At 43.5% G+C, this 26,268-nt stretch overlaps 1 protein-coding gene across 1 annotated transcript in view; it reads right to left on the bottom strand.

The window, feature by feature from the left end:
* LOC124404295 (discoidin domain-containing receptor 2-like) overlaps nucleotides 1-26,268 on the bottom strand; it is a 52,856-nt gene that overhangs the window by 1,543 nt on the left and 25,045 nt on the right. Inside the window, exons 2-7 of the mRNA XM_046878323.1 lie at nucleotides 13,280-13,428; nucleotides 7,651-7,756; nucleotides 4,200-4,431; nucleotides 2,231-2,686; nucleotides 895-1,102; nucleotides 17-574 (exon numbers count right to left, since the gene is read on the bottom strand). Coding sequence (XP_046734279.1) covers nucleotides 17-574; nucleotides 895-1,102; nucleotides 2,231-2,686; nucleotides 4,200-4,431; nucleotides 7,651-7,756; nucleotides 13,280-13,409 — 1,690 coding nt within the window. The 5' untranslated portion in view covers nucleotides 13,410-13,428. The remainder of the gene's footprint in view (nucleotides 1-16; nucleotides 575-894; nucleotides 1,103-2,230; nucleotides 2,687-4,199; nucleotides 4,432-7,650; nucleotides 7,757-13,279; nucleotides 13,429-26,268) is intronic.

Raw genomic sequence — 26,268 nt, 5'->3', positions numbered from 1 at the left:
CCCTGGGATCACTCACCGGAATGTTCAACGTTGTCGTGAAGGTCTTTACTGTCGATGACGACGGTGCTGTAGCCGTAGTAGGCGGCGTGAGGTGGTTCCCTGTACTTGTCGTGAAAGGGTTCCTGGTACTCGTCGAGTCTGACGTCACCGAGAAGACGGTCGTTCAGCTCCCGTGGCAGAGTGGTAAGCTTGCCGCCGGAAGAGTACCTGTCGTAGACTTCCTCGACCCTGTAGGTCATGAGGGAGGGATCCTTCTCGGTGGTGCCGTAGGCAGACTCGGGAGAAAGGTGCTGGTTTCCCGAGGGAATCGAGCTCTTGGCTCCGAGGGGGCTGGCGAAGTTTTTGCGTTGACGGTGCCGCGATACTATGAGAAATATCGCCACCGCCAGGAGCAGGATCACGGCGGTTAGAACGCCGATGATCACCGCCATGTAGGTGGGGTCGTCCTGCTTTGCGGTCGAAACTGGAACCTCGACCTGGGGCGGCACGTCCCGCGCGGAATTCCCGCGGAGAAGAGGCGGCGTGGGCTCCGTGGGCGGTGGTGGTTCCGGAGTGAAGTTGCCGTGGGCGACGTCTGCGTGACGGGGGCGAAAAAAGGAAAGAATACGAAATGACACCGAGATTCATCGACCCCGAGTCCTAGCCAAAGCTTTGCGACGTACTGCAGGGGCTTCGGGGAACAATAGAACCAGTGACTAGTCAGGGGATCGATCAGCGGGCTGATTCGATACCCGAAGTCACCGTGCCAGGTCGCTACGATAACGTCTGGCGAAGTTCAAAGAGCAGTTGGTTGTATATAAGCCAGGAATTCGGGGCCGCTTAGGATCAAACGGCTGGACTGTGACGAACTCTATCTAAGTTGTAAGGGTCGTGGGGGGTGGTTGATCGACTCACCGGAATCGAAGGTAATCTCGCTAAGCATCATCCACTTAGCGGCGAAGGAGAATCTGAGCTTGACGAATTTCCCAACTCGATGGTGAAGCTTGACCGTCATGTTCCTCGATGTCTCGAATATCTTGTCCTCCATCGATGCCCATACTATCGTATCACCGGTGTAGTACTTTCCACCGATGCTGAAGAGCACGCTGACCTCGGAGAAGATCTGGAACATAGAAAGAGAGCGGGAAACTGTTGGGGGTGAAGCATCAACGAGGGAATTTCACGGACGGTATCCAACTCCGGATTGAAGCGGAGTGAAGGAGACTCCGTATGGATTTCTGAGGGTGGTGGTTGGCGGCTGCTGGAGGCAGGGTCTCGACTTTGAAGTGCTGTCTTTCAGGAGGCAGTGGCGTGCTTTATCCGCGGTGCTTGTTAATAGAAAGGGTCGAACCCCTCCTGCCGACTCGTCGCTGCAGACAGCCGCCACAGTGTGTATTGTATTTGAATATACGTGGCGTATCAGCTGCCCTGGCTGGGGCAGGTACCTACAGTGCTTACATCGCGAGGACCGAGCGCCAACGTTCGCATTGTCAAAAGCGTTCTCTCGTCGCTGGAAAAAGCCGCGCGTAGTAGTGGGCACAATTGCCGAGCTGGGTAATGAGGCGCTCCATTCAAATAAATCTTGATACCACCGCGTGTTTTACCGACCATTATGAAAAGCGCGGAGTGCAACGCGCCCACCCCACTCTTTACCCTCAACCTTCACTTTCTCTCTCTCTCTCTCTGTTCTTTCCTCCTCGCGTGATACCATTGTTCGACTATACGCCCCAACTCTTTACCTCCTTCCCTCCTCCCCGAAACGTTGTACACTTTTTCAACAGCTCGACCGGCGATTCACTCCGCAGCTTCGACCCCTGACTTCATACAATGTAACGAGTCCCCTTTCAGTTCAGATCCTTCAGACCAGCTTGCCACGCGGCAAATGTTACACTCGAGAACGTTCTTTCCACCAATAGCTTATAGGAAATCTGGTCTCTGAATTTACATCACTATTCCAGAATCATTTGAGTGTGGAAATAAACTAAGCTCATTGCTAGTGCACCAAATGGTACCATCGGTCATCTTTGATTTTGATACCCAACACACATGGACCAGAATCAATTGAGCGTGGACATAAACTGAGCTCATTGCCAGTGCACCAAATGGTACCTACAATTGGTCATCTTTGACTTTGATACCCAACACACGTGGACTGACTACACCGAATGCACCCGCATCTTATAATTCCAAAGGCAGATGAAAGAAGGAAGAAACACAATACAAAAGACCGGCAACATCGAATGATCCTCACCTGAACATCCTTGGTGAACTGGTTGTTGCAGTAGATATGGACAGCGGAAAATTCCCGGACCTGGTCGAACTCGAACCTGATTTCAACGGGGTGCCCAGATCTGGTGTCGTTCTTCCACCCGACCCAACCCTGTCTTCGATCGTCATAGTACCCCATCCTGATCTTGTCGGCTCCGGTTCGTCCGTCGGTAAGTTGACCAAGACCTCGGAGCAGTTGGACTCCGTCCCAATGGCCGTCGTAAGTGGCGTCGAAGAACTCCAAGTTTCCCCGTTTGTCACCCTGAGGCATGGAGTACGATACGATACCGTCGTTCCATGGACATCCATAGATTTCGACGCGCATGCAGACCGTTCGCCGGTGGTAGCTGTAAGGCAAAAAGCGCAGCTTGCTGGCCCAGATCGGCGGTTCCAGTTCGCGCTTGGACTCTAGATAGGTGTTGGTGTTTCCTGTTATCACCTGTAAAAAAAAATTTTACTCATTTATACCGGCGTGAAGTGGTGGTTTCGATAGGAAAATCGATCAACAATCGGTCGGGAAAATTGCAGGAAGATGTGAGGTTCGAAAAGAGTTCCAAGAGAACCCGGTTACCGTGTGTCTCTGATTTATTCTTCACCTGCAGCGTTTCATGTGAATTGATTACACAGGGCCCGTGACTGAATCAGCACTTTCCTAATTTGTCAAAGTTTACTCTTCCGCCGTCGTCAGGCATATCTTAATATTTATTCACCCGCCCACGTTAGCGGTCGTGACGACACGTGAACACTTGACAAGGTTCACGACGACACGACGTCGACTCAGGTAAGCCAGCGACGCATAATTGGTTATAAATTACACCGGATGTGCAGGGTCTCTATTTCTCACCACCTCATCGCGCCCGCATAGTGCATTAAACGGAGAGCCAACACCGTAGGTCGAATGGAAAATCTAGTGGCGAACGAGTTCCTCGTTCCTCTTTGGATGGTGGTGCTGCTACCGCTACACAGGCGTTAGGTTCCTACCTCAGGTACAGTGTAACTCGGTTCACCGAAACCGAAAAGGTGCGGCCACCGTACCGTCGCGTCGACCCGTAGCTGAGAATAGAGTTAAGAGCAGAGCCAACGCCCAACTCTCGTTATATGTTAATGGACGGTGTTACTAGTTCTCACTGACGAGGCCGACCACCGTTTCTTGGGCTCGTGCTCGGCCAACGGAAGCCGGTAAAAGGTCCGCGACCATTTTCAGGTGTTTGCATTACTGATAGACGGTGGTCTCAAGTCATTAGATGAATTTTTACCGCGAAGTTTGGTTTCACAGGACGTCCACGATTCGCAGAAGGAAGCTCGAACCGGGCTAAGAGAGAGAGAAGGGTAAGAAAACACCTCGAAGGGAACAATCATCCGGGTCGCGAGGCTGCCTATATAGAAAAGACCGGTTCGATAGTATTATTCAGGACCGAGCTGGAGGAGTGACTATTTGGATAATGGTTCACCCTGCTCAGGCGTCATGGTCGTCGTGGGCTGACGGAGCCGCGCGTTTGACCCGCGAGCACGCGACGACCTTCCCTCACTCTATTGATCCACCCTCCTATACAAATAAGCTCCAACTCGCCCTCCCGCCCTCCACCCCTCTCTATCTCTTTCCGGCTTTACCTTGAGGGGGTTTCCTCGACCCGACGCTGAACGGCCGAGTTACGACTGCTCAAAGTTCGAGCAAACGAGTTCTCCAGAATGGTATGAAAGAAACGAATTTCGCGAATAGACTTCTCCCGTGAAATCAAGGGTGTATCAAAAGTGCGAGGACGTGGTAGGTATGGTACAGTAACCGTAACAAATGGATCAGCACTGTTGCACTATCGTTCCAATCGTCGAACCTCCAGTTTCTAATGCAACTGTTTGCTTAGTGAAATGTCACACTACAGTATAAGACTAGACCTCACACTTTAATGTGGTATCGTCTCCACTCGACCGTCTTTTTCTGGTCTCTTTCTTACCTCGTCTCCTTGAGCGCTCCTGTAACGGACCCATTTCCCAAGTCGCGGTCTCCAGTAGTCGAGGACGTAGTTTTCGGCGAATTCGACACCTTGTCCATTTCCAAAACGGCCTTGAGTGCTGGTCGCTGTGATCATGTGTACAGTGTGAAGGTTGATCTCAAGCCACTCTTTGGAGTCCGTTGTGATCTGCTGTTTGGGGCACCAGGCACCGCCCAAGATCTCCTGACGCAACCTGAAATCAGAATCGGGTTTTCTCGTCTAAATCATGGGGCTGGTTTACGGGGAGAGGAGGGTCGGGGAATGAAGGTGAAGACGCGTTTTTGACTGCAGACAGAGACGTAGGACGCTACCTACACTTACCGTTTGTGTTCGTTTAGTCGAGGGGAGTAAAATATAATATGCGGTGAAATGATAATTTATTGATCGAGTTAAAAGACCGGATGATATGAATTAAAGATGAGGGGGGTTCCCGCCGGGAGCAACTTGGGACAGGAACTTGCTGCTGCACGGGCTTACAGCGTGTACCCTGTGTCCCGGCTAATTGTTTTCCCTCTCTGCAAAATGGAAGTTTATTACTAGCAATTTGCCGGGCGACGTTCACTTTGGAAAATAATTGTTTATCGTGGGGGGTACAATAACTGAATAGGAAAGAAAAAGAGCGCCGTTCTAATCACGTGACATCAATTAGGCGCACCTATTTCGTGGTTTTAATTGAGTAAGACGAAAGAACCGTGAAGAAATTATTATTATTACTACTTTTATCCGTTATAAATGGAAGGTCTGAGAATTCGGCGAAGGATTCCCGGCATGTGAATAGAATCCTCTAATTTCGCTAGCGACGTGCTCGGCATGAATGTGCAGTATAGTACGAGCAGAGAAGACCCGAATGCAATGGAAAATTGAAAGTGCAGGGAAGTCGTGGCTCACGGATATGCAGATGCACAGTGCGGAGGAGAGTCGTCGTCTTCTCCTGCGGTCGGCGTCTATCTATGTGAGTGCAAAGCGAGTGGAGTATAATTTGCGATGAAAAAGGAGGAGTGGCTCAGGCTGGTTTCCCTGTGAAGTGTCAGAGCGAAAGGAGTGACGGCACATAGTGCGTGGCTTTGACGGGATCCCTTAAAGTGAGAGCCAGGAAGCCTAGACTCGTGGAAGCGGGAGTCGCAGTCGGGATGAGCGCGGATTCAGTTTGGTCCATAACTCATACCCCATTAAGAGAGCTGAAACTGCCTCCAAGCTACTTTGATACAGAACTGCATCAAAGACATTCCACGGTTAGCAGTGTCCTCAATAAATCTTCGAGCAACGATTGCTCGCGGCGCGCTTTTGGATCCGCGATACACGCTGCAGCTGCGAATCGACTCCATTCAACGCGAAAATAAATCCCAAACTAAACTGAGACGGCATAATGACGAACGGGACCGAGGAAAGGAAGGACGAAAAGATGGCGGCGTGGCCGCCGGAAACTACGGTAAGACGAACCGGATGAGGAAAGTATGAATCACGGCTCGCGGTCCTCGGACGTTGAGCATCTCCTCCTTGGAGATGCTGGAACAATTTCGAATGAGGAACGTGGTGGAAAGGAAGAGGCGATAAATTCTCACCGAAAACAGGAGGGCGGCCTCGTTCAACCCGAAGATCTTCTCAGGGGCGTACGTTTATCCTCTACTGCAGTCTTCTCTGCACCGAGTGTCTTCGTCTTTTGCTTATTTTCGACGCCACGCGCCGAGACAAATGGTCGTCGGGTCGAAAAACGTCCGGATCTTTTACCCCCTCGACTACATTAGATAAGCGCGAATATCGGCAACGGGATCAATAATCAACTATTGGAAAGTGTCCTTATGACGTCAGAGCCTGGTTGTCCCCGCCATTTCGTTAGTATTTTATTCGTTGAATTTAAAAAAAATGTGGATAGTTCATGTGCAGGAAATTGAAAACATGGTAAGTCGAAGAACAGAACGACGAAGTACAGAAAGGTTAAAGCATGAAACAGCAACATCGAGAATCCATGGACGATTCTACAGAAAACTGTCTTCATGACGTCAGAGTCTGGTTCATGGCGCCATTTTATCACTAGATAACCTAAGTTTTTAATTTTAACAGAAGCAAATCGTCATTTTTGGACTTTCGAATTACTCATGCCACGCATAAATTAATAATCCTTAATCAATGATTTACCTGTTCAACTATCCACACCTGAAAAAACACGATCAACGGTCAGGTGTCAGCCTAGTTGCTTTAGTTTGATTTTATCCCGCGAAAATGGAAGTCATATCGAAGACTAGCTGCAAGCTGATTTGTGACACCGTTCTAATTACATTCCGCAAATTAATACCCGATATAATAAGAACCGTATATACGGATTAAACCGAACTTTTAATTAACTCTAAAAGCTTTTAAACGGACTGCGATAAACCGAGTTGTACTCTGCCGGCTGTTAATCGTTACGTTAAGATTGAATCGTTAGCTTGGGATGTATGTAGTTACACGTTATATTTACACACACACACACACACAGTGAAGAGGCGTTCGAGCGTATACCGGGTGATTAAATTTATACACAAATTCGAGTGTACGTATATATATACATATATATATGTATATATATATATATATAACAGCGTGAAGAACCGCGTGGCGAGTGATTTACAGGTGCGGCGGCAGGCGACTCGTGCTTCCAACTATCTGCTCGAAGCTCGACTTAACCGCCGCTCATTACTCAGATTAAAAGGCAATCACCATCCCGACCCCGGGACCTTATCCCAAGACGACGCGACCTGGGCGTATCTACCTACCTGATTCACCCATCTTGACTAACGAACTACCTAACCATCCAACTGACAAATGCACGATTCAAATGAAAAGCGTCCTTAGAGTCACACTCGCAATGGATCAGCAGTTGCAGTTTAACCCTTCGCTGCACAACGTCTCGAGTATGAGACACTTTTTTTTTAAATCAATTTATATTCAATTTTCGGGATATCCCTGTTATTTTTTGTATAATTGGACTTCTAGGATGTCAATGTTGACGTTTTAAGAGCGATTACGATGATGATGATTTCGCGAATATAATGGGCGCTATGAATAAACAAAGTGGTGAAAATGAAAATGTTATTGTGAGAAGGTTATGGGGACTAAAATAAAGTGGAATTCGGTAATCGTGGCTTTTGGGGTTGCTCAAAACGAACCTGACGTTAAAATTTCAAAATTCAAGATCGCGGATCGAATATGGCGGAATAAAAGTATAAAAATTGATCCTATTCGCTCGTATTAGATTCGCCACTTTCAATTTTGAAAATTTCTCAGATCTGACCCCATTTTTTAAATCAAAGGATTTGACTGCGAGGAAAAAACTTTCACTTCTTTTTCCTTGTCCATCCATTTCAGGCTTCTTCATGATCACATATAAACTATACACATGGTACCTATACATATAATAAGTTATGAGACTCACCGTCCACGATGCGGGCCGACGTTTCCACTGTCGAAACTGGAGCTGGCCGTTATATCGGCGTCAGGAATGATCCCAGACTCCATTCCCAGCGGGGCGATGCACTGAGCTGTAATGAGAAACGTGATGAAAAAAGGCACGAACGAATACGAAAACGAATCAGAATTCATGAAACCAAGTTTTGTCTCAGAGTGAGTTGAATTTTTCTACTACCCCTTTTTTAGGTTTCGTGATCATGCAGTTTGCCTGACACATAATATGCAATGATCAATCACATCCGTATACCTAAAATAGGGGTGGAAAGTGCAGCCGAGAGGCGGCTCGGTTCGATTTTATATTTATAGACTGCATCCTGCAAGAATAAGAAGCAGAACTAGCACAAGACGAAGAAGACGAAGAAGACGAAGAAGTAGTGAGTAAGAGAAGTAACTTATGCGACATTTGCCCGCCCCTGCAGCCACTCATTCGGGGTCCATAACTCTCTGGAGTGACAGCCGGGAGCGGAAGGGTGTGTGCCGGGACTCGGAGGCGGGAGGGCGGACGGCGAGAGGACCGAGGGAGGGGAGGGGGGAGATTGAATGCCTACACGAGCCCCCCACCCCCACCCCAGCCTCCAGTCCCTAGATCCCCGTCAAATTGATAACCGCTTTTTTCCAGGCGAGCGATCCGCGCGTGCCGCACCTGAGCAGTTCTCGATTTATTGTAACGCGCATGCGCACTGCCCTGGGATTTGTTTAACTCTTTTCAGGAATCAAAGCATGAGGAAAAAGCGTTGACACGAAGGGTTGATCGCCCTTGAAATCTGGTCTTCGCGTCACTTGTGGATGTTTTTTTTTTTTTATTTATTTTGTATATTGGAATTAGATGTAATTATTTAAAATATCAGAAATTATAAGGGGCGGGGGGGGGGGAGGGGGGGGGGGATTGGGGTAAAAGTCACTGTTTTCTTGATTTTACAATGATTTTTAAGGGACTATGATTACGGAATATCAGTGTGTTTTGATTTATTACGGTTCACGGGATCTCGGACTATTCCAAAATCTTGAAATAACCGGTTTTCCTCAGTGTGAATCGTTGCGATAACGTTACTAACTTCAACATGACGATAGATTACATGAAATTACATTGGAATTTCCCGAGAATGTTGGAAATATTTTTAAATCTTTTGAAAAATCTTGTAAAATAATTTCTGGGATCATTAAAATCGTTCGAAATCCTTGCAAATCCTTTAAGATCGTAAGTGTAAGAATCTTAAAATCTGTAATACAGAAGAACTGACGAGTGGCTAAACCTTGGCACAAACAATAAGTGAAAAATACAGACGATAGGAAGTGAAATTTTCCTTTCATGGAGCTGCGGTAGGTAATCTGCGTTGGGAAATCGGTGATTTAGAAATCAGCGTGTATTATAAACGTGGTATTAACCAGGAGGAAAATCAGGGTGAGCAGGAAGAGGCGACCTTACCGACCGCAGGAAATGCGCATAAATCCACGTCAGAAGATTTTCTGCTCGGTAAATTTAATTTCGCCCACCCTTCTTTGTTATTTCAATGATTATTATTAATGACCGACTGCCTGCGTGTGCGGCTAGAAAGCGGCATGACACCAGCACCAGCAGCAACATTGGGTGCCTTTTCCTCTTCTCTCTTCCCCCTTCATCGTCTTCTTCTTCTTCTTCTTCACCCCCCCCCCCCCCCCCCCCCCCCCCCCTCACGAATCTAGGCCTGCCTGCCACTTTTCTTGTTCACGGGCGTGAATGTAAATTAATTACTCCCCGGGCCCCTTAGCGAAAAACATATTATGCAGGGGCCACCTTATTACAGCGGGATATTAAACCATAAATCACGACTTACTTATCCTACGCGCTGCCACTAACCCCCACCCCCACCCCCGCCCCTATCCCTCCCTTCACCCTTTCCTCGAATATGCCGTCCCCCTAATTGACCCAATGTTCGCCCGACGCAGGTTGTCTGATATTCTTCTCAAAGTATTACATTGTGTATCCCTTGTTCTGAGCCTTGTTTTTCTCCTTTCCTTTTCAAAAAGAAAAAAAAAAAAAAAAAAAAAAACAGAATCAACAAACAAAAAAAGCCAACTCAGATCATCAAAAATTGACCAAGGATTTATCATATTTTCTTAACCTAACCTAACCTAACCTAACTAGTTTCTTTTTTTCCTAACCTAACCTAACCTAACCTAACACAAACTAACCTCACGTAACCTAACCTAACTCAACCTAACCTAAACTGTCGTGTTGGGTGTATACACGTTCCGTGTTTTGTGACTTTGTTTTCTCGAGATTGAGTCATTGGAGTGAGCGAGAAGTAAGACAAGGGCGGTAGCTTCCTGGGTTAGCTCGTCAACAACTCACTGCAGTGGGACTCGTTGTTGCCTCGTAGTAGGCAAATTGTGATCTCTCTTCGGGTATCTTTTTTTAGAGAGAAGACTGCAGCACCGTGTCCCGTAGTACAATAAACTTCTTCTTCTTCTTCTTCTTCTTATTCTTATTCTTATTCTTCTGTTTCAGGTTCTTTAACTGCCGGTAGTGAATCTGGTAATTAGGCGTCGCGAGTGATTCCTCCTTCCCCTCCCCTCTCCCCTCGCCCCTTTTCCGCACCCTTAGGCACCATACCCTCACCCTTGTCCTTACGACTTTCTTGATTTCCCCTGTCTCTCCGAGTCTCCGAGCTGGGCGAGGTACAAAGCCATTTCCAGGTCTTTAAAGAAAAATAAACAGGCCAAAAGCCGAGCGCGTCTTAGGTGTCCGGGGTAAGAGGGGTGCAGGTGTGTGCGGCGTCGGCATCGGCGTCGGCGTTGGTGGCTGGCGTCGCGGCGCCGGTTAGGCTGCAGGCGTAACGGAAGTACTACTTTTACGCACCCCGCAGCCCCGAAAGCTCTATAAGCTGCCGGCGCAATCACCTCCCGTCTCAAGTTGCGTGCGAGTCAGGATATCGCGGGGTTAGGGTGCCGACGACGCCGACGCCGACGTCGTAACGGGAACAAGGAACGAGGAACGAGGGCGAGCAACCCTTCCGTCGAGTTAAAAATTACCACCTCGACGATTCGTTTCGAGGTATAAAAAATCTGCCTCCCCCCCCCCCCCCCCCCAAACAGAAAAACTGGAAAGGGGGTACAATTTTCGCGCTCATCCCCTCCGTGCACCTGTTATGCAATATATCCAGGCGTAGACGTTATGCATACATAGGTATATACATTATACATATATCTGTATGAGTATAAAACACATCGCTTGAAAATAGGCAATTTAAATTCAATTTCAACGGTTCGACGCGCTGCACGGAACCTGCAGGTATTGTAACATTGATCAGTGGGAAAGAGAAAGAGAGAGAGAGAGAGAGGAAGGACGCGATGGAAAAATGGAGAAAACGTGAAAAAAAAAAAACAATTTCGAGAAAACTAAACTGGCACAAGCGGGGAAACGAACAAAAAAGAAAAAAAATTAAAAAAAAAACTTTCACACGGAAATATAAACCAAAATAAAAACGTGTATCTAAAAATGAAATGTTCGACGCCTGGGGGGAGAGGGAGGAGGGGTGGGGGGTGAAAATGGTTGTGGCCATGCTGGAGTTGGCAGAGTGCCCGGGATAAACGTGTTTTTGATTGAATGAAAATTGATTGAAAGTGGCGCTCGATGATCCTGCAGGTGCCTCAAACCCTTCGGTAACCTTTTCTGTGTCTCTTTGGCTACGCTGGCGCACATATAAAAGGTTTCTACTAACGCTGCATGCATAAAAGATGAGATTAAAATATATATATATACCTAGTTCACCTGACGTTTTACTCCGGATCTTCGTATATGGGAATTGAAGTAAAGAAAGGAAGAAAAAGGGAAAAGAAAAAACAATGGAATGATGCTCGAAATCAATGGAAAAATAATCAAATTTCACGCTGTGTATAAATTTATTTGTCGAAATCGCAGAAGAAACGGTTTTCTCTTCGTTTACCGAGGCTAGAAATGTCTCAGGAATGATTGGAAAAAGTTACCTCTTCAAATCGAATCAATCAAATGAGCGATAAAAGAAATCGAAAAAAAAAAAAAAAAAAAAAACAATTCGAGAAGGGAGATTCTGGGAGATTGAATTGAAGTTGAACACTTATCTTTTTGTTTTACATATTTATTTCCTCAATCTGAAATCCAAGTTCTCTGACACTTCTGTAATATACTGAGAGATCAAAGACTCGTAACGTTAATTTAACGACTCATGGTTTTTTAGAGGTAAAGTAATAATATTGGTTGACAACTTGTTGGGATTATTTTAATACTCATACGGTAAACGATAATAACGCAATACCGCATTCACATATTTCGGAATTTGAATATTTCCCTTGTGGTTAAAAAAACAAGGTAAAAAAAAAAAAAAAGAAACAAAATGGCAAAACATCGATTCTTCTCTCATCGTCAATATTACTTCAGAAGTTTTGAAGCACGTTCGATTAATCGGGAAACGATTAATCGAAGAAACAATGAATCGAATTAACTTTTTGACCAATCGCCAATTTTGAATAAACGCCCGACTCACCCACGACTCGAATATAATTCCTGGTCCACACCACGAACCCATATGTACATATAATATATTAGCATTTTGTAGCTACTTTACAGTAATAATTCTCACATTTCGGTGGAACTAATGGAGCCGCAGGGGCGATTGCAAAACGGGGTTGACGGCGAGTTCGCGGATCCCGGAGGGAGAAAATTCGGCGATAACGCTAGTCCGACTCTCGTTCCGACGTCCCGACGCCACATCCACACGCGTCAGATATGTTTATGCACCGTGGCGAGCATTAACATCCCGATTTATGCCGAGTGCAAACCCCTTACACGACCGCAAATTCACCGCTCTCGCAACGGGGGTGCGACGTTTGGGTGATGCAGAGAATTTGCTTTATTATACGGCTATATGTATAGATATTATTTATACATAGTTGATATTTAAATTTCGTTAGCTTGCCCCACCCCCTTCCCTTTTTTTAAAATTTTTTTAGTTTTTTTTTTTCTTATTGTTTCTTACGACTTAAGAAACGTAGGAATTAATTATCGATATTTGATACAGAAGGAGGCGAATAATTGTGTAAAAATCTATATTAATATGTTTTCAGAAGTTTGAGAGAAAAACTTGAATGAGATTTTTAAACCGACGTAACTACTTTAGGCTCGTTTATTTCGGAGCGGTGAGGAACAGAGTGCGCTGACTGGGTTTAACCTCGGTTTTGCGTTTAAGAGCAACCGGAAGTCGAACAGTAGGGTTAAATAAATGCGTGGTATTATTAGAATATGGGTTTGATGTTTATTGATCGGTTTGAAAAGGTGGAGACGAAGCGAACCGTTTCGAAGGTGGATAGTGATTTTGCACTTTTTTTTAGCAAATACATCCGATTGTGAGAAGAAAAATTTCGACTGATGTTAGTATGACGATGATGAAATTAGTAGGGTTATTAAAATTTTTAACGATTTTTTCCTCCTTTGCGTTAACGTTAACGTTACTAACTTCAGCTGATTCGTTTGGTAAATAAATATTTCAAATATCAGCCATTCAAGATGTCGACCCTTCCAAGCTCTGACCCCCACCCTTTACAGTAACATGTCTAATAAATTCGAGACAACTACTTACATATGTCAATGGCGCCTGCTCCGCAGAAACAGAAGAGACAGATGACCAAGAGAAGCATCCTGAGTCTCGATTCGCCCACGAAGTAATCACGGCTGATTCCAAGGAACAGCTGAAGGGCCACAACAGTCATCGACGATCCATTTCGGGTGCTGGAAAACACGAGCTTCGGTTAAATCGAGGAATATTATAAGGGATGAAAAAATCGGAAGAAGAAGAGAAGAGAAGAGGAGCCTATTACCCATAGTGCAGGGGGAGGCGGCTTATTTCGGTTAATGGTTCCCTTGTGTTCGGTGGTACTCCTCTCCTCTCTTTCTCTCTCTCCTTTTTCTCCCCGTCGACGTTTGCAAGTGAAATGGCGCGCACCCGCCCCTACCAGTCGCCATGTTAAATCAGGGTGCGGACCGTCCGTCGGACAAAGAGTTACATTCAGGCCTGGGAGCCATTACGCGTCATTATCGAGATTAGGATCGTTTGCTGCCGTCGACGGCGACGTTCCAGCAGCAACAGCAGCAGTTCAGAAGCTGCACCAAAACTCCCGAGTCGCGATCAGCATCCGGGCGTCGCTGTTGTATGTGTATAAGAGTAAAAAAAGAAAAAAAAAAAAAGAAAAAAAAAAAAACGTTATAAAACAAAAAATAAAACGAGCAAAATACACAAGCCATAGGAATTAAAACGGAGGAGGAATAAGAAGAATCCAAAGAGAAGCTGCGACGGAGCAAAAAGCGGCTCGGCTCTACACTTTGGCTAATTAACTAACCCGGTTGAAGCTTCTTTGACTCATCCTGATCATTATCTAATGATAGATTACACGGGGTGAAACGTGCAGTCCGTGGAATTCCAAGTCTCATTATTTTGCAGTTTTGGATTTATACTAATTTCAGATGGCAATATGGTCGCAAGTTGAATCTGATTCCTGAGTTCTCTCGTTCAGTCGTCAAATTAACCTCTCAAATTAAAGGTGACGTTTGAATGAAAACTACAGACAGAAAACTCGTCCTCCTTTCGTCTCTAATTCGCATAGGAAAAATTTCGAATCGATCTAATTCTTTCCTTCGATTTCTTTGTTTAATTTCGGTAAGTTATAAATTTAGTTACAATTTCCGCTACCAGAGGGCGTGACAAAAACTTTTCCCTAAGCTATTTTTTACGTCAAATGGGATTTGACTTTCGGTAAACTTTTTTTCCTTAGCTGAAAATTTTTTCTCGCGCCTTCTGGTGCCGGAAATTGGAACTAAATCCATCAGCGTTACATTATACCTACAGATTTTTTCACTTCAATTTTCGGCACCAATAAACTCGGAATTTGGGGCTTTCGGGACTTTTAAAATTCGAAATTTCAACCCAGCGACCCCGAATTAAAGCTGCACAGCCTGCGCGCAGGTATGCAGTATAGCGGCTTTATTTGCGCTCAATGCGCACCTAAAACCTCCGCGAAGAGCAAGGCCTGCATGGAACAGCGGTGAAACATGCGATATCTTCACCCCTCCGCTGCTGCACCCCAGACGCGACGATCACGCGAGGCTTCGTGTGAAACTGCACAGGGTGCCGACCGGTTTCTCCTCAGGTTAGGTGTATCAGTGTGCGAATGCTTCTCGCGGAAAATATAACCACGCGATTATATTGTGCCTACAATGTATAGTCGATGTTCTCGCCAGTGGCGGTGGATATACCCCGAGCTTTACGAGAGGGTGGCTCCGAGTTTTCTTCTCTTTTTTCTCTCTCTCTCTACTTTTTTATTTGCTCCTGTATTACATTTTTCTCCGCGTTTCGCTCAGACTTAGAATTTTTAACCCTGCTTGAGACGAGGAGAACAATTTTTATCATAATTTCGGTGGATTGATTTTAGGGAGGATTTTGCTTCTCTAAGAACGATTGTCATTGCCTAATATTTAATTCTTTTACGACCTTTGAAACAGACGATTTTTTCACGATCATACATAACAACATTCACACTGCGATTTGCATGATCAATGGGGAATTGGTAAAGTGCGAAGAGTACATGATCAAAAAAAAAAAAAACCAACAGCTTCACTAAAATTGTTTGGTTTCATTTACCAATTTTTTAGTATATGACTAGGTGAAAAGGAAGAGTAAAAATTACAAATGAAACGTTGATATGTCAATTGAACTGTTATAATCTATCTATATATAATTACAAAAAATTGTGTAATATTCATTAACAAAAATTTTTCTATCAGTTTAGGTTAGGGTGGTGCAAAAAAACCGACCATTTTTTGGGGGGTCTCGTGTGACGAAATGTCAGTTTTTGATGTTTTAAGAGCCTACTCCAAAAGACAGCTCAAAAAAAAAAAAATTTTAAGAGGTCGCCCCAAATTTTTTAAAATGTCAAAAATCGTCAAGAAATTAAATTAAAAAAATTATATTTTCAGTATTTTGTTTGATTTTTAATTCGTGTCGTGGTGTATTGTTATCGATTCTTTCTTACTAAATTGAAGAAAAAAATTTTATGAAATTTTAATGTGAATATTAAAAGGTCGCTCGAAAAGATCTAAAGAAATGCACCAAAAAATTGAAAAAAAAATTATGAGCAACCTGTGGAAATTCAAATTTTGAACTGAAACATTCGGAAACTTATTTTTTTTTTGTCTATAAAATTATACCGTAACGAGAAAAATAAAAAAATAAAAAAATCGATTTTTGACGATTTCTGACGTTTTAAAAAATATGGAGCGACCTTTTAAAAATTTTTTTTTTTAACTACACATTGGAGTGGGCTCTTAAAACATCAAAAACTAACATCTTGTCACACGAGACTCGAAAAAAAAAAAATAATAGTCGGTTTTTTTGCGCCACCCTAGTGTAGGTATAACAGAAAACAATCGTGTAGAATATCTTCACTCGGCAAATAGCGAGTAATGTACACATTGCATAAGGAAACGCATCGGCATAAGGAAGGAAGTAAGGAAGGCGATTCGAACTCGGTGATGCAGACGACGGGTTGTATTCCGAGCGGTTCAACTTCATCCCCACGTATATATGCGGTGACGTACAATGCATGCAATGCGGGGTGGCGAGGAGACGAGGCCATGAATTATGCAGTGCACCCCGTCTATGGAGAGAAAGAGAGGAAGAGAGAAAGAGAGAAAGAGGGATGGAGGGAAAGAGAGGGTCAGCATTGACTCGCACCCTCGTCTTCGCCATACTCGGCTGCACGCGTGGCCGACACCAGAAGCGATCGAAACTTTCACATGCCCACGTGTCCCGCCACCCGAGGTACGAATTCAGACTGGCTTAAGGGGTTGATATTCAACTGTATAGTCAAAATTTTCAAAAAATCGGTATCTTTTTTATTTTATTTTCGTAACGTATAAAACACATATTTAAGTAGACGCGCAGAAAATTTCTTATCAATCCATCATCAAATATTGATCACTTGATTTAAGTTGAGACAAAAAAAAATAATTTTCTACCGGATGTAAAGTGCTTCTGAAACTTTATCGGAAACGGCTGAACCGACCATGATCAAATTTTTATACGAGTTCTATGAATATATTTTTCAGTCCTTGATCAAAACTTTTTTCTTGCCGATAAATATTTTCCGTGTTATAAACAAATTGAGGCGAAAATTTTTATGGGAAAGCGATATTTTTTTTTTTTTTTTTTTTTTCCTCTTGATAGCTCACAGTTTTGTTAAAAATTAATATTTTGCTTATTCCTTCTATTAAAGATCAAATAATACTTTCTATCAAGTAAATCTTTTTGTTTTTTCACTTTCGATGATAGAGTCCAGAGATATATCTCTCTCATCACAAGAAGGCTGTTTTTAGAGGCGCTCCGGGAGATCGGTTGTCGCTAGTTAAAAAATCATCATTTTTTTTTTTTCAATAAAAAATAACAGAATGAGAGAAATAAGAGATTTATAACGTAAAAAAAAAAAAAAAAAAAAAAAAAAAATACATCAAGATAACTCATTCAGGAGTGAGTAAAAGAAAAAAGAAAAATGAAATACTGCGGAGATTTTCATTCTCTCTCTCTCTCTCTCTCTCTCTCTCTCTCTCTCCCTCTCTTCGCGTGTGTTCCTCAGCAGTGAAGGGTGAAGGAAGGGAAAGGAGGAGTAAAAGCTGCAGCAGCAATCTCTTGGAAGATCAAATCTCGCCCAATTAACGGGACTCAATGATTCGCGGAGGATGTGGAGTGCAGGAGCAGCGGCGGGTTGAGACAGGGGCTGCTTTTATGATCTCGGGTTCAATCTAGCCGCGTAGAGTGCGAGAGGAGCGCGGGAGAAAAGGGCGGGAGGAAGGGAGGCAGGGAACGTGACTCCGGATTTGGAAAGAAGATAGGGAGGCTGGGGAAGCTGTATACACGTACTATATATCTATGTATAGGTATGTATGTGAGGATGTGTAATACGTGGTTGGAAAAACCTCTAGTTGGGCCAAGAAACGGCGGTTAAAAGAAAACGGAAACTTGAAGAAGAAGAGAGAAGAGAGAAGAGAGAAGAGAGAAGAGAAGAGAAAAGGGAATTGGAGGAGGTAAGAGAGACAGAAAGAAAGAAAGAAAGAATTGTCCGAATTCCAATAAACGACCGTTCAGAAATTGTCGTTTTCAAACCTACTCCGAAGGGCCAAGTGATCGACTCGAGAGACCGAAGCGTTGGCACTCGACGGAAACCGGACCCGGTGTCCTCCTCCTCTTGCTCCTCTTCCTCCTCTTCCTCCTCATCCTCATCCTCATCCTCAAGCTCTCTCCGTATTACATATACACCATTATACCTATATCCTCTCGAAAAAACAGAAGGCGATGAAATTCGACGAGGGTCCACATCCGTCAAGATTTTTAATATATGGTACACAGTGTGCTGCACGTGCCGGTTTTAAGCATTAAGTTGGTACCAGAAGGCTTCGAGAACCCATCGAAGCAAAATTGTAAGGAAGAGAGGGAGAGAGAGTAAAAAAAAAAATGGGTTAACGACGTATCATTTTTGTGAGCGTAACATCGCCGTGTGTGATAAAATTAAATATAGAAAAGACAAACAAATAAACAAATAAATAAATAATTAGATATATCCTGCAGAATTCCGGCATATCACGAACGAGGAAATGAGAGCTATTCGTTAACTCGAAATTCCGGCACGTCTCCTGCCATTCCCACTCTCATAACTTTCTTGGTAATTATTTTAGTCGAGTAGGTACGATAAGATTCGACGATTCGGAGAAAAAATTAATGTCTCTTCTCTTCCCGCGGCACGGCGGCTTCACGGTTATCATCAAGATTTAATCGAGATCACGTTTCTTCTCGTATAAAAATATGAATAACAGTGTAAACGTGGTAGGATAACAATAAAAAGAGAGAGAGAGAGAGATAGCGTGAAATTTTTACTTTTTTACTTAAAACTATTACCAACAAACTTTTTAACCCTCTTATAAAAATCGAGTAAACACTTCCGACACCGTTGCCAATTATCTTCACTCCCCTTCTCTTTCGGATCGAGGAATTTGCATCGTCGGATGATCGGTGTAAAAGATCTTTTAAGTGGTTGAACCCACGCCTCTATAATTATTACACAGGTATGCGTATACATGTGTATATATATATATATATATATATATATATATATACATGCGATATGCACGAGGTAAAAATGAAGAAACGAGAGGTTTATTAGCTTTGAGAAGTATTAAAAAAAAAAACACAAGAATAAGAAAAAATTGAAAAAAAGTCTACAGGTTGGAACGAGGGTATCGATGGAGCGGTGGAATTATACGGGCGTGTGAGATTGCGTCTGAAACCCGAGGCCCTCAGGCATGCAGGTATAACCCATACGCACACATATCCATGCCCCGTTCAGGGTATAATCAGCTATTTGCACAGCTGCGTGAGGATGAGCGATCGCAGCGTCGAGAACGAAGCTCTCCTCGTTCAATTCTTTCTATAGAGATTATTAAGTATACATGGAGCCGAAGTTATTGGCCGATGATCGTCAGATCCATTCATGATGGGTACATATGGGTTCCAAAGTCTGCGCCCAGCATTATTGTAGGAATCTGAGATTGACAAAGCAGAGAGAGAGAGAGAGAGAGAGAGAGAGATGCGTACAAGAATCGATAATGATTGTGGAAAAAATTCTTCTTCTTCAGATGCAAACAAGCTAAGGGAACGTGAGATTCCTACTTGGAAACGATTTGGACATAAAAGGGATGATGAGGTAGTGTGTGCAAAGTGGATTCGGAGATGCAAGAGGGGTGAAGATGCGGTGAGGAATTGGGAAAAAGGGGGTGAAGTTTACCTGGAGCTTGTTTAGGGGTGAAGAAATCTGGCTGGTTGGGTTGGTTTTGACGGGATCAATTGACAGCTCCATAAATCGTTTATCCATGTTTAATGTAGGACGTCATTGGGACTTTCTTAAGAAGCGTCGAAAGTTTAGTGTGAGAATAGCTTTCTAAGGAGGAAACTTCTTCGCGTATAGAAAAGGGAGGTGAACAAGGAAAAGCTTTTGGGTTAACTCTGAAGGTTATTCGCAGAAAATTTTGAGGAACAAAAGCTAAACCGCATTTCAAAATTTAGCCGGCAATGGCATGTGTCGTCGCAGGAAGAAAATACCCTTTAAAACGTCCGTCCGTTCGTCGGTTACAGTCATCCTTTTCGAGGGTAAATATTTGGGAATTTTTCAAGGGCTCCGAGTGCCTAAGAAAACACTCGGTCGGCTAGGGCTCAGGGCTTAACGAAAACCAGGCACGCGAGTCACCGGCTCTCAGAATTCAAAGGAGGAGAATAAGGACGAGAAGGACCAGCAGCAAAAGTAGAGAGCCTCGAACCCTCTCGGAGATCGGTTTACGGGCTGAAATATCGCTCGACATTCATTTCCCGCCCCATCCGAGCTGCAGTTGCGGTTCTTCGTCGTCGGTTCGGGTTCCTCGAACATCGGAACCCGGACGATTTGAGGAATCCAAAAAAGCTACTGCAATGCCACACCAGCCTCGGGCGCTAGACTCCTCGTTAAACCGAAATGCAGCTCGTCTTTGGATCGCACTCCTCTTCAGGAGTCTGAAAGGAGAGAAAGAAGGAGACGAGGAGGACAAGCTTTAGGACGAGGCCAGCTGCTTGAGTCGTCACTCGAGTCCGCACGCGCTTCTGAAATCAGGCTCGTGACGAGCATCTGCAGACACCTCAAGAATTTTTAATCCTGTGACAAATTTCGAAACATACCAAGATGGAGTTCTCCAACTGACTAGTCAAGCCTCTCATTCCAAGGTATTCGTAAGCTCTGCATGGATGTATGGTTCCCAGTAACGATCAGGATTCAACATTTTCGTCAACACCTCGTTTACACTTCGACTCCAAGCTGACGGGTCTCTTTCGTTTTTGGACAATTTCTTCAATCCACGTCTTCGCTTCGAGATTAACGATATTTTGGAATCAGGACTTACAGACGAAGTCGTGTCAAGACAAAGTTTTGTAAAGTTTTACTGAAGCGAATTAAGAGGGTGGGGGGGGGGGGGGGGGGCGGGAGGGGGCAGCTTGAATGGCCTAAAACCATATCTACTTGTTTATTTTTTTTTTTCAACTTTTCCAGTTTGATCTCGTAGCCTGAATGACAAAACAAGAAACATTCCACTTTTCGAAGAAAAAAAATTGTTAAAAAAAATTTGAGTTCGAAGTTCAAAAATATAACCACTAGCTCGAATCGATAAACAAGTTTTGCAATTTGTGTAAAAATTTCAAGTTGATCGGATAAAAGTTGACCGAGGAATCTGCGCCAACGGATTGAGACGTGGTCGTTCGTTACTCGTACGTGCCATGTCGCCATTTTGTTATTAACTTGAATGAAAAAATTCTGAAATGTTCTTAAAACTATGAAGAACAAAGCCCTCAGCTCAAATTGCTCCAAGTGTTTTCGTTTTCATAAAAAAAAAAAAAAATGATCCTAACAATATGTATGAATTTAGATCTCAAGTTGAATGGAATCCAAGAAGCCCAGATAAAAGAATATTCAACTGCAAACAACTCTTAGTACTAAAACGTGAGAAAAATGATTCTACTTATATTTCACAGCATCGCGGTTGGACTCGCTGACTTGCTTTGTCCGATCGAATCTCCGTCGAAACCCTATCCTGTCCTAACCGTGGGTTCCAATCATCGTTATCATCAAATGCCATTGAACGTCCGGAAGTCCGTCGCCAGACAAACCAGCCCCGGCGGTGAGGGGGGGGGGGGATACGAGGCGTATCAGAGACAGCGTGGAAAATTCAATCGACCATTAAGTCGCGGACGGGACTTTGGGCGAGGGTTTGGAAAGGGTTTCGAAGCCATTGGTTCATTCATTCGGCGAGGAGATAACGCTCGGTGGCTGCGTCTCAGCGTCTGCGGGGGAGAGTGCAAATAAAAGTAGCTACACTAGCTGCAGCGGGGCTTATCGGGAGAGGAATCGCCATCTTTGAATGACCGACGACGATGACCAACGGTCAAAGGCGTTATTTAACCGGAAACTTTGCCCTCTCGGTATCTCCGAAAAGTTGGCTCGGCTCCTCGAGACGCGGATAAGCGCCTTCCAAGCTTCTTCTTCCGCCGGACGTCCATCGACCCTTAAGGTGCTTATAAAGAAGCGTTGTACATCTCGAAAACGCGGGGAAGGAAAACTCCTATACCGCTCAAGCGATCAGAGTGAAACTTGGGCGATTAATGCCTTATTTTGGCAAAAAGTGGAGCGTCTTTTTACTTTTTCAAAATTTTGAAAAAAATTTTACAGATTGGTTACCACTCACAGAAATTGGCCAAATTTTCACAGTTGCACTGAATGGATCGAACTATCCGGTATGATGCCACTCGGCGGTGATGAAACACACATTTTGAGCTCAGTTCCATGAGGTTTGATGGTGAAATGACGAAATGGCAGCTGATCTGGTTTTCGATTACGAAGTACACCGAAATCTAATTTTGGCGACATTTGTTACCGACATTACGCGCATGCCGGTAATTTTTTACCGACATTACACGCATACATTACCGGCATGCGCGTAATGTCGGTAACAAATGTCTCCAAAATGAGATTTCAGTGTACTTCGTAATCGAAAACCAGATCAGCTGCCATTTCGACATTTCACCATCAAATCTCATGGAACTAGACTCAAAATGTGTGTTTTATCACCGCCCAGTGGTATCATACCGGATAGTTCGATCCATTCAGTGCAACTGTGAAAATTTGGCCAATTTCTATGGGTGGTAACCAATCTGTAAATTTTTTTTTCAAAATTTTGAAAAAGTAAAAAAACGCTTCACTTTTTGCCAAAATAAGGCATCAACTGCCCAAGTTTCACTCTGATCGCTTGAGCGGTATAGAATTTTTTCATCCCCGCGTTTTCGAGGTGTACAACGGGTCTTCATAAGCACCTTAACGGCCCCTTTGGATGGTTGTTCTTCGACCGGCGATCCGAGGGCGTCATTTTCAAAGCACCGATCAACCCCCTTCACCCGAAATCTGTCAAACGAACCAAAACCGCACGTGGCGTCTGATCAGACAAGGATTCAATCGTGGCTTGGAATCGAGGTTGAAAAATAGTGGAAAGAGAGAACGACGCTTGGGAGTAGAACGCTGCGTTCATCCCGGTACTCTTTATACTCCCGGAGAAACATCAGCGTAGCGTAGGCATTGTTCATCGCGAGTAAAATCCATCCGAGTGAACGAGACCAATCAGTCTGATTGGCCAACTGGTATTTACATTTCTGGCCGTCCATTCAGACCCGGAACCCCAATGGAACGAACGCTCGTCCCGATGAAAGGTTCCTCGGCTGGTCCCAGCCGCTTAGCACACGTGAGATTCCCCCTCAAACCGATCCAGCATCGGCTGATTACCGATCAATCCCACCCGACGTCAATTCTCCGAACATGTTTTCTCAAACGTCGCTGATGGGGGGGGGGGGGGGGGGGGGGAATTAAGGCGAGCTTGTTTATTTCTGCCGGTTCGTATAATTGCGTATATACCTAACGAACAGAGAAGCTGATTCGATTCGATGGAATTGATTGAGAAAAACAATGGATCAAACTGTCGGAATCTAAGCTTTATAGTGAAAGAGAGGGAAAAAAATCTGCAGTACTATTGACGTCGAGGGTGATGATTTGTTCAATAAAGCGGTTTTTTCGTTCCACTTGACAATCGTTGGCGAAAATATGAGATTAGTAGTAACATTTTCTTTTAACGTTTTGGTTACTTGCAGCACGTTTCTTTGGGAAAGCCACCCTTAATTTTACGGGGCCAGTCGGTGCAGCCCTGAGGAGTCGGGGTGAGATGGGGGACCGTCTGGTTTGGTCAGGGCGTTTACGGTTTACTCGGTTCCCGGTCCAGCTACTAATTAATAACAACTCCTGGTCCCGTGCATTCCCGGTAGTAACAAGGAGCAGATGTAGCCACCGCAGACGCACGCCCACGTTTAGCCCGCATCGCGTCCCTCGACACGCGTGTGGTCCCCGGTCGCGTGCATGTTATTAGCGAAAAAGAAGCACCCGCCCCATTCCTCCGGGAGCAACAGGAGCACGAAGCATCCTTCGGCTACTCTACTGGCACTCGTTCAAAAACGAGCGTCAAAAAAAGAGAATAAGAGAGAAGGAGGAGAAGAAGAAGAAGATGAGAAGGATTCTACTGCACCTACGAATCTTCTCTTCGAAGCAATTCAACGATTTATGTATGTATCTGTATCTCTCTCTCTCTATATATCTATATTAGGGTGGCGCAAAAAAACCGACTATTTTTTTTTTTTTTTTTTGAGTCTCGTGTGACAAAATGTTAGTTTTTGATGTTTTAGAAGCCCACTCCAAAGGACAGTTCGAAAAAAAAAAAAAATTGAAGAGGTCACTCCACATTTTTTAAAACGTCAGAAATTGTCAAAACTCGATTTTTTTTTTTTTAATTTTTTTTTCCAGTTACGGTATAATTTTGTAGACAGAAAAAAAATTAGTTACCGAAAGTTTCAGTTCAAAACTTGAATTTTGAAAGGTCGCTCATCATTTTTTTTTCAATTTTTTGGTGCATTTCTTTAGATCTTTTCGAGCGACCTTTTAATATTCATATTAAAATTTCATAAATTTTTTTTCTTCAATCTAGTAAGAAAGAATCGATAACAATACACCACGCCATGAATTAAAAATCAAACAAAACACTGAAGATATAATTTTTGTAATTTAATTTTTTGCCGATTTTTGACATTTTAAAAAATTTGAAGCGACCTCTTAAAATTTTTTTTTTTGAGCTGTCCTTTGGAGTGGGCTCTTAAAACATCAAAAACTAACATTTTGTCATACGAGACTCAAAAAAAAAAAAAATATATAGTCGGTTTTTTTGCGCCACCCTAATCTATATATATATATATATATGGGATAACTTTTATCGGGTACGAAGAAAAAAATTGAAAAGGTAATCTGTTTTAAACAGAGAATTAAACAAACAAAAAATAAACTAAGAGTGTTAATTGGATCCCATTGGGTTACCGATTTCATCGATAGGCTTGCATCGGAAGCGCTGAGGTCGTAACGAGATTTGAGGAATCGTACGTTCGAGTCACTGGGTAGATTGGAGAGGGCTGAAAATACACCGCAGGTATGCATGATGTTTGAGGGTGTATATATGTATATACGTGGAGTAGTATAACAGGCGGATTCCTCTCTAGTAATAATTTTACACACTCGACAAGAGAAACAGGTCTGCGTTTGACGTGCTCGGAGTACGAAAAAAAGGAGAGAGAGAAACAAACAAAAAAAAAAAAAAAAAAAAAAAAAAAAAGGAAGGAGAGGGAGAGAGAGAAAACGCAACATACACGTACCTGCGCGTTGTTATTTATAAGTGTGCACTGCATATGCGAGCAACTTCCTACATCCGTGAAACGACAGTATTTACATACGTTATTTACGCGTATGACAGAGATAGAAAGAGATAAAGAGAGAAATTGTGTCGGAGCCAAGGATCGACTCTCCGCCTTTTTCCCACCGATTTATCATACGTTCGTATCCAATATTTTTTGATTACCTTTTCATTGAAATTATAATGTTTTTTTTTTTTTTTGTTTTTTACTGCTGTTACTGTTTCTTTCTTGTGTTTTATTCTTATTTAATTGTAATTTTTTTCAAATTCGATTCGCCAAAAATTCAGTGTGATCAGCTACTGACTGTGTGAAAAAAGGAGTAAAACATATTGTTTTCCACCTCACAAAATCTCAATACTTTGACTATACGCGCTGCGCTGCTGCAGGTCGCGTGCACAATAATTACTTTCTGCTTCGCATTTCATCTGCTGCTACTGCTGCTGCTGTTATTGTTGCTGAGCAGACATGAAAAGTGTACTAATATTTGCACCACCCCCCCCTGGCCAACAGTATAGCAACAACCCTCTGCGATAACAAAAAGGGCTGTCAGAACTACCCGCAATGTCTATAATTACGTGATTCATATTAACATCGCGGCGAGCTGCACATGAATTTTTTCTTATTTTATGTTTCGTTCATGCCTCGGTGGATTTCTTCATTGCTATTGTAAGAGAAAAATAATTCCCTCGACCCCCCCCCCCCCCTCCTCCCCTTACCGCCCTTCTTACAATTTATAATAATAAAGCATTAAAAAGTATTTTTTTCCATACCGAAATTGAAAAAAATTTCCTTCATAACTATAACCTGTATATATCTGTATATATATATATATATATATATATATATATATATATAATTGTGGATATAAATCGGGGAGACGAAGCTTGCAGTAACGGCATAATATTCAGCTTACTCGAGGGTGAATTTCAATTTCTCGCATTGCATGCGGAAAAAGAAAATAGAGTGAAAAAGAAAGAAACAGAGAGAAAGAGAGAGAAAGTGCCGGAGACGGTAAACCGATAGTAATAATTTCGTAATACGCCGACATGTATGTACATATTAGTGTTATTATTATTATCATCGTTATTATTATTATTATAATATGTATACGATATAAACGCAACCTCGCGGTTTTCACGTGGGTCGAGAGCTGCCGGCATGGATGATAATAACCTTGC

Source organism: Diprion similis, chromosome 3 (assembly GCF_021155765.1).
Source record: "Diprion similis isolate iyDipSimi1 chromosome 3, iyDipSimi1.1, whole genome shotgun sequence".
Classification (NCBI taxonomy): domain Eukaryota; kingdom Metazoa; phylum Arthropoda; class Insecta; order Hymenoptera; family Diprionidae; genus Diprion; species Diprion similis.
This window is presented reverse-complemented; position numbering and strand designations above follow the sequence as displayed.